The sequence below is a fragment of the Rhagoletis pomonella genome, unplaced genomic scaffold (assembly GCF_013731165.1).
Source record: "Rhagoletis pomonella isolate Grant_MI unplaced genomic scaffold, Rhpom_1.0 Rhpom_scaffold_00004, whole genome shotgun sequence".
Taxonomy (NCBI): Eukaryota; Metazoa; Arthropoda; class Insecta; order Diptera; family Tephritidae; genus Rhagoletis; species Rhagoletis pomonella.
In genome coordinates, this window is record NW_023458558.1 from 57,987,559 (window position 1) to 57,996,951 (window position 9,393).

General features: G+C 34.6%; 1 protein-coding gene across 1 annotated transcript in view; it reads left to right on the plus strand.

The window, feature by feature from the left end:
- LOC118738528 (probable low-specificity L-threonine aldolase 2) overlaps positions 1-8,087 on the plus strand; it is an 11,362-nt gene extending 3,275 nt beyond the window's left edge. The window contains exons 3-5 of the mRNA XM_036469464.1: positions 6,545-6,956; positions 7,352-7,488; positions 7,698-8,087. Coding sequence (XP_036325357.1) covers positions 6,545-6,956; positions 7,352-7,488; positions 7,698-8,017 — 869 coding nt within the window. The 3' untranslated portion in view covers positions 8,018-8,087. The remainder of the gene's footprint in view (positions 1-6,544; positions 6,957-7,351; positions 7,489-7,697) is intronic.
- Positions 8,088-9,393: the final 1,306 nt, after the last annotated feature.

Below are 9,393 nucleotides of genomic sequence, written 5' to 3' on the forward strand. Positions count from 1 at the left end.
ATGGAGGGTAAAAACCGTTGGGATATTATTATTATTATTATTATTATCTCGTTGAAAAGCTCGTACAGTTCGTCATTACACCGTACTCGGTACTTGCCGCCAACGCCATATATCTTAAATGAAAAAAATGCCTCGCAAGTCCCCAAAGCCTTCCCATCCCTGTTAGATATCATCCATGTTTCTGCGACATATAAAACGACGGGTATGATGAGAGATTTTTAGTGCGTATTCCGAGGCTTGTTAAGTCTTTTCATTGGAGGGGTGAGTTCCCATCCGAATATACGCTTACGTAGCTGACATTATTTGTGGTGTTAAGGCAAGCTAGTTTTGGGCTTATCTTTCCTAGAGCTCCATCCATGATGTCGTCAGCATAGGCCAGCACTTTTATTCCTCCCGCGTTGAGCTTGAATAGTACTGAGTTGATGGTGGTAAGCCACAATACGATGTATTGTGGAACGTCATTCCTGGTCAACTTTGTGTTTGGAGACAAACCGGTTTCGACGTTTTGCCATCTTCAGTGTACTTATTCGTTCCTAGCATTTAAATTAAATTAATAATTTATGCTTAGTATGTAAGTAGTTACGAGGCTTCTGATTTATTAGATCAAATAATATTTAAGTTACGTAGATACTCTCTATCCATATCAACAAAGGCACATCTTTTTCGAGCAAACACAATGTTGTCGTCACCAAGCCAAAAGTGCAGGGCATATGTATAGTACATATGTATATTGTATGTAAGTAATCAAAGAAATTATTACTTAAAATTGCCATTGCGCTCTAATTCCATAAGCACTTAAAACCACATACCGCATATAAATATTTCAAACTGGGAATTTTAACGCCTCGCTCCAAAGTGATATTTCTTTATAAATTTCAAGTAAACCTTCGCTTAACAGAATGCAGCCTGCAATGCTTTTGTTGGAATTGCTGTAATGGTTGTAGTGGCTGAAGCTTCTGATGCTGTTGGCGCCAAGGAATGTAATTCACTTTCATGGTTTCTGAACCTTCACACTGAGTGTGTACGCTCGCCACATGCCACTAAATGTAGATATGCTTACTACATACATACATATATGTATAACTACAGGTGTGCAAACTTGCAAGTGAGTGTGATTGTTGATGTGGGTCTGCATTTGCAGGTGTATCCTTCTGGTGCTTGCTTACTTCTAAAATTTCGCCAGAAAATCAACAAATTTATGTTCCCTTCGCAAATTCATACATACCTTTGCACACACACATGCAAACGTACATATACATTCATCTACATACATACATAGTATATCATATTCTTATCTTGCCACTTTTATACTTTTCAGGTATGGTGCACTGTCAACAGCGTGGCTCGGAAGCAATTGTGGGTGATTTATCTCATGTATATCTCTATGAGCAAGGTGAGTTTCATTTCCTGAAAAGTTGAGAAGCGCTGAAATTAAAAGTTTCAAATAAAAAATGAAAAGGAATACATTTTTTTTATGTATATGAGGAAATACTAGAAGTAAAGCGAGAAGATATATATATTATAGAATAAGGGATTGGCAGTTTCTGAGCACGAGTGAATAGTACAAAAGCAGTGGAAGGCACAAATATTGTTCAGTGTATTGCTGAATATATATGTGTGTGTGTGTGTTGTAGTTGCAACGTATCAGCCTGCCGAACATAACACCGGATATGCGAGTATAAATGCCATGCCATCCCATGTTACCTATATCCGATAACATCTACACGGTAGCGCGCACATATTTGCATTCATAGGTATGCACACGCGCTTACATACTTGTAGCCTTTCAAAATCCATACATACACACATACATACATATGTACGGCACAACGCTTAACTTTTCACTCTGAACTTTTCCTGTTTTGTTGTAGTCATTAAAATGCGCACAATAATGCAATTTGCTACAGGAAAAATGGCTGGAAGTAACAGTAGTCGTTTAATAGCAACAAACATGGAAAAATAAACATAAGCCAGTTTGTTCAGAAAAGCACGAAAAAATTCACTCATCTGACACAAAAAATTATAAACTTTCCAATACATATGTACATACATACACGGCAACTTGCATATGTACAGCAGTCAGGCCGAAACATACATTCGTATTTAGTTAGCCGGCATATCCATGTACATATGTAAGTACATTAGGGCGCACAGTGGTCGGGGAAGCGAAGTTTTACACGGAAAATTAATTACGATTATAATAAAATAACGGTATCGTAGTATTGTGGTAATGCTAAATCCGAATATACTCGAGGAAGTTGGTTAATCAGTTATTCGATTAGTGAATTACTCGAGTAATCAAGATTTTGATTACTCAAAACGGCGATTAATCGAGTTACTTCATGAAATATGATCACCCAAAAAATGTATTTTGCTCGTTAAAAAAGTTTGCTGTGGAAAATGCGTATTTTGTGTTTTACATTCTGTATATGAAAAAAATATTTAATTTTAATTTTAGAAAACAGAAAAGTTCTTTTCAAAATATCAAGGAACTTCAACTGCTTTATATGTAAAGGGTAATTTGAAATATTGATTACTCATTTTACTCATAATGTTGATTAATCATAATGAAAATTACTCAAATATTTTTGTTTTTGGTTAATCAAAATCTTGATTACTCGAGTAACTGAACCTTTGAGTAATCATAATTTCCAATTGATCGAATAATTGAGTTATTTACTTTATGATTAATTAAAATTTTGAATAATCAATTAATCGCACAGCCCTAATTTAAATTAAAGCTTTGAGAGTTGACAACTGTCAAATAAACTGTTATTATTTCTAAAAATAAGCACATTTTTTTTTGAGATGCTACTGATATTTTAGACACGCTAGTCACGCATTTACGTCAAATCAAAACCTTAAGAGTTTACAACTGACGAAGGGCTGTCAATTTCTCTAGAAATAAAGAAGAAAATTTCTCAAGAATTAAACGTACTATGTTTTAAGGCTCACTGATCTCGAGTTCTGTATCATATTCAAACTTTTACGGTTGACAACGGTCATATCAACTGTAATTTTCAGTTGAGTAACACAATATATTTGTTTAGTAAAATTTGATTTATTTTATACGAGGAAACATATCTAAAATGAATTTATGATCAAATCATGAAATAGTAACAATAATTATACATAAAAATTAGGTATGGTTCAGGCCGTCTGCTAAATGTTCAGCCCAAGCAATTTAATCTAGGCCCTACAGTTTTTTTTAAGACTTTTTTATTTTATACGAAATTTGTAATTTCCTAAACTTTAGTTTTCTCATTTTTAAATAAAAGGTTTATTTGCGTATCAGATTTTCTTGTTCTCGTACACAAAAATCCAGCAAAGTAGGCGTAATTGAGAGACCAAATTGACATTTCATTCTGATGAAAAGCTGCTAGTTTCTACTGAAAAAATTTTTGCCAGCAGCCATTTGCCAGCAAGAAAAACAGCTGATCAAAGTCACTTGTTCTCAATTTATGAAAATATGGAATTTTATTTTAGATGTAGATTGAGATTTATTATTGATTTTTAAGTTTGAAATAACTCATTAGAACTGCATATGTATCGGAAGAAAGCAAATACCCATTTACTCAAGTTTGTTTGGCAAATTGCTTTAGGAAAACTTTTAATTTATATTGTTTTCATGTTTTCTGTTTTATGCTTTTGTATGTAAACAAAATTTCGATCAGCTGTACTAAAAACTCGCAAGTTTTTGCTAGTTTTGCATTCTCTTACTCTTGCTAACATTTCTCTCTTTGAGAGAGATCAGATAAAAATTCATTTGAATTTTACTGCTGAGAGTTTTCTGCTGGTTTGAATTTTTGCATGGCGCAATAAATAGATGAAGTAATAAAACAGCTTTCTCGCTTTATTTTCTGGCACTCGTCTGCCTTATAGTCAGATTTTATATGCAAATTTTTAAATAAGGCAGTGTCAAAATCCTTCTCCTCGCACTAATTATTTAAACTGTTATAATTCCACCACGGGATATTTAGAAATTTTCGACGCCATATTGGATTTTGCATTTTGAATTTTTAAAAACGAGTTTGAAATTTGTAATTAGTGAACTTAAGAACCTCTAAATGCCGAATTTCATGAAAATTCAAAAAAATTGTGAATTATTGGACGCTATATTGAATTCTTTATTGGATTTTTGAAAATTGACTTTATTAATCTTCAATATTTTAATACACTTTAAGTCATTTGGAACAACTGCTAAGATTGGTATACTGATAGGACATATCGGAATAAGAATAGCATTTTTTCGGTTAATTTATCGCAGTTTTAAAATACGCCTTTTCGCGTAAAACATGGCTTATCCGACCACTGAGGGGCGGGTCAATTTGTATGGGAGATTTTTTCGACCATGCACGTATAACACAGCAGGATCCTACGTGTAATTCTAAGCAAATTTGCCGAAGAAACTATGGGCTAAAAATCAATTTGGAGTTTGCCAAACTGTGAAAATACATTAGCATTTTGATGTAATTTCGTAAATAAGTGCTTAAATTTTCTACAAAAATGTTCTAAAAGGGCTTTTTAGTAGTAAACTTATCTTCTTCTTAAAACTTCCACCAGAGGTCGCAATAGTGAAAACTTTCACATTTTTTGGTTTTAGACACATTTGCTTAGAATTACACGTCGAATCCTCCTATGCTATACGCGCATAGTCAAAAAGTATTGACCCACCATAATGTACATATGCATATGTATATGTATGCTGGTCGGAGATAAAAAATGGGGCAATAAAAAATTTATTTTTGATGTAGTGCAGTTTGTAACTCTTTGGATTCCCGCTATGGTCTCGGTAGATTTGAATGTTGGCGGTGTTGAAGAATGCAACGAACTGCCGCAAGCGTAACTGAAAATGGTGAAAAAATATTTAAAGTTGTGTCATCCACTAAAGAATGGTTAATCGAAAAAACGAGAAAAGTTTGCATGGATTTTAGTGAATTTTGAACTCCTGTAACAAAATTAGTTGGCAACAAATTTAGATGGATTATACATAAACATCACTCGTTAACTTTTTGTTAATTAATAAATAAAGGCAAAGATGTGACGTACTTTTGAGGGTGCGTTTTTCACCTGGGACTTAGAGAATGCTGTTACAAGAATTCTGGAAAAATTCTAAAAATATTGGCATGCAAAGCATGTTGCACAAATCTAAGAATACTTTGTATGTTTGCACTTACGCTTTCTCGTCGCCTTTGCGAACAGAGCCTTTGCCCTGCCCATCTTTCTTTGACAACTGCTATGGTGACAGATTTTTAGAGAAACTAGACAAAGGGTGGTTTGTGTCAATTTGTTTATCAAAGCGGTTTTCCAGAATTTAATAAACTGTGAAGATCTGGCCGATGGCGGTGTGTTTGGTGGCAGAAATCCAAACTGATAAGGTGCAATTATTTGGTTCATGAAGCGCTTCAGTCTTTCATACAGTACTGCCCATAAGAGCTTAGACGCACTTCCAACCACTTGGCCAATTATTTGTCCTCAAGGTTTTCGGAAGGTTTTTTAACAGCTCTATTCAGCACTAGTAACCTTTTTCGCATTATGTGGAGTCTTGTAACAGTTAAATTTTGCTACCAGCTGGAAGCACGATACTGCCCCATGAAGTATGCAAAACCATTATTTCATAGCTGAATCGCTACTATATTGATAGAGTTGCCAATATAATTGTGGTTCTAAAAAATGGTAAACATTTTTGGTAATAACATTTTCCGCTAACAAAATATTCGGTAACGTGCAGGATATGCCTGCAAATGTGGCCTGAGATTGTGAACTATCTCTAATTGAGTTAGTTCTGTCAGAGTACAGCACGTCTAAAGCCGAATTTCCACTATGACAAAAAGTTAAGGTAATTTAAAAAATGCCATGTGGAAACAGATATAATGACTATTTTTAAAAATGTAAGGCTGCCTTTACACGGATCGATTTCCGATGACTTGAAAATCGACCCACCAAAACACTTACATTTTACAATTGAATTGCCATTTACAATGGTCGATTTTGGTTGAATGACAAAAATCTACTCGTGTAAAGGCACCTTAATGGCACGGGTTTTGTTTTATGTCCAATATTTTCAATAAAGAGGTTATCATTTAATGCCTAGTGGAAATTCAGTCTAAGGTATGGTTTACGTAATTAAATTGAATTGTTAAAAATACACATATATCATGATTTGACCTTGCCTTGCCATTATTAAAGGTTTTGTACTTTCTTTCAAACAATATAAACTATGTTAATGCTCCTGAGTTGTCACGAAATTTATTTGTGTTAAAAATTTGTCTGCTACTTTCGAAAGGGCTTTATATGGGAAAAATTTAAGTTATGTGAGAAATCCCATTTATCAGAACAGAGCATCTTCAACATAAGCCATAATTTTTAGGATACTTCATTTATTTAATTTTTTTTAATGCCATTATTCATGCTTAATCTATGACGCTGCTTCCAGTGGCATTTGTACATACACCCACATGCATTCGTACATAAATATGCACTTACGTCTACAATGTATTAGTCTAATACCGTCTCTCTTCTTTATTTATTCTTCTTTATTTAGGTGGAGCTGCTCATATCGCTGGCGTGCAATTAGCCACACTTCCAAATAACGAGGATGGCACCTTCTGCCTCGAAGCGTTGCGACGCAAGGTGCGCCTAGAGGATGATCATGAGCCAATTACTTCGTTGGTAATAGTTGAGAATACACAAAATATATGCGGCGGCAAGGTAATACCGCTGGAGTGGCTCGATAAGCTGGCCGCGTTACTCAAGGGCGACAAACGGCTACATCCGTACGGCAAACGGATTGCTCTGCACATGGACGGTGCGCGCATCTTTAATGCCGCCGAAGCGTTGCAGGTGCCTGTGGCGCGAATTGCGCGCGATTTCGATTCGGTTAATTTTTGTTTGAGCAAAGGACTATCGGCGCCGGTGGGCTCCATACTGGTGGGATCAAAATCCTTCATTAGACAGTGAGTAGAGCGTATTTAAGAGGGGGAAAGTAATAATGAAATAAAAGGTGGGTGTGTGTGTGTGTGTGTGGGATGATGTGGCAATAATAGATTTGCGTTTAGTGTGAACGCAGGCGATTGCTAAGTCTAAGGCGATTGCTTTTGCGCCAGTTGCCAATTTGATTGCTTCGAAATAGGAAAGTGTAAAAATGAATGTATGCATGTACGAATATTTTTTTTAACCAACTCGATATTTTGCATCGCAAGCACTTACATACATTGCAAAGGAGTTCGCTTACAGTTTCTGCACCTTTTGTTTTCGTTCTGCTTTCCTAATCGTCGTAATTCGTTTTTCTTTTTTTTTTAATGGGACTTCCTTTCTTATCTTTCTTTTTCTCAACGTCTCAACGTTGCAGCGCTCGCCGTCTGCGTAAAGCTTTAGGTGGCGGCATGCGGCAAGCTGGCATACTGGCTGCTGCAGGAATCGTAGCATTGGATACAATTGTGCCTCGTCTGGGAGCAGATCATGATAGGACTCGACGCATTGCTGAAGGTAACTAATTTTTGTCGTGCACATTTATCATTAAACCTATACGACTTTTGGTAGTTAATAAATGAAGTGGAAATTGGCAAAGCAGGAGAATGTCTTCAATATAAAGTGGCTTTGAAATCTGTCTAGACAACTGCACCTTTTTCAATCGACAATTAACTTTTGTAATATATTTTTTTATGTATAACCATTTGATTTCATTTCCTTTTCAGCCATTCACAAAACTCAAAGTCCCAATGTCACTGTAGATTTACCCAACGTTCACTCGAATATTTTACTAATTCGTCTACCAAATGCGAAATTCGGCGCTAGTGAATTTGCCAAGCGTTGTGCTAAAGTCACGCGGGAGGAACTGGCAGCTGGCGTGTTTGGTGCAAACAAAGAGCAGGGTATTGTGTTGCAAGTGAGTGCACGCGATTGGGAATTCGCACGAATTGTGTTGTACCACCAGATTAGCGATGCAGATGTCGAATTGACAATTAAGAAACTCAATTACATAATAAATGAAGTCGATGGCCAACCAGCGGCTTAATTTTAATATGACTTTCGAATGCATATATATTGTATGTATATTCAATAAATACGGTGATAGATTTACATAATTGGAGACTGCCCCATTACATTTTTACTGACATACCTGTGCGTAATAAATTTGCAAAATAGATCAAATATCAAGAAACATTATAATCAATGAGTTTTATAGCACAGAGGTGACTATGGTTATAAGCACAGTTCTTCTGGTAAAGCAGTTTAGGCAATATCTTGTTTTTTTATTGTTGAATACAGTGAATCAAAAAATTTAGGCACAGTGATTCTTTTGAATCCTTGACAATATTTACTTACACTTTGTAGAATTACTCTGCGTTAATTGATTTTTTTAAATATCCTCAATGCTTTTCATGTAAAATATTGTCAGTTTATTTTGCATCACTTGCGTGCTTCACTTAATTAAATTTTTCAAATAGGTGGCCACCCCCTCAAAAATATTTCGGCAGTAAAATTTTCTAAAAATCTTTAGTTTTATATCCATATTGCATTATTTAATTTATCCTATTAATTAAATTAAATTACAAATTTCAAACAAGTGGCAACCTGCAACAAAAATTTGTTCAGCTGTAGGATTTTTTAAACCTTTTTTTGTCAGCCATATTGCAATATTTAATTTATCTTATCATTATATTTAAACTGCACTTTTCGAACAGGTACATATGTATTAGTTTTCGAGTGATGCGCGTATAAACATACAGACAGATAGACAGACAGACAAATATTCTAAAAATTGTTGATTTGGCTTCTGTTGCTCTTACAAATATCCCCATTTTAATTTTTTTTTATCTATAATGTACGGACATTAGCGTGTTACAGTTTTATTATATGTATAGATTAAAAAAAAATCTAATTTAAAAAAATTTAAAAGGAAAATCGGAAAACTTTCATCAATGTCAATTCGGTTAGAATCTTTCTAGGCTTTTATTGGGCCGTATGAATAAAAACTAAGCCATTGCTTTTTCTTAAAATTTCATACCTTTTACTTCAATTTTGTTTGAATAAATTGAGTAAAAGATCTGAAATTTTAAGAAAAAGCAATTGCTTATTTTTATTCATACGGCCCATTGTAAAGAAAATGTATTTCAGTATACAGAGCAAGGATCAAAAATCGTGTTTTTGCAAAAGTATAGAATTTTATTACGTATTCCGGTAGAACATCCATCCAATAAAAAGTTTTGTTCAGAAAGATTTTTGGTTAAGGCGACAATCCACTAGAAAGTTAACTTAACAAAGATTTTGTTGTGGATTTGAGTGGAATATCCATGTGTAAACATTTGTTCCTCAATTTCTTTTTTAAATCGAAGAATCCTTTAGCAAATGGCGGGCCAGTTTTAAGACTAAAATAAAAAAGTTTAGATT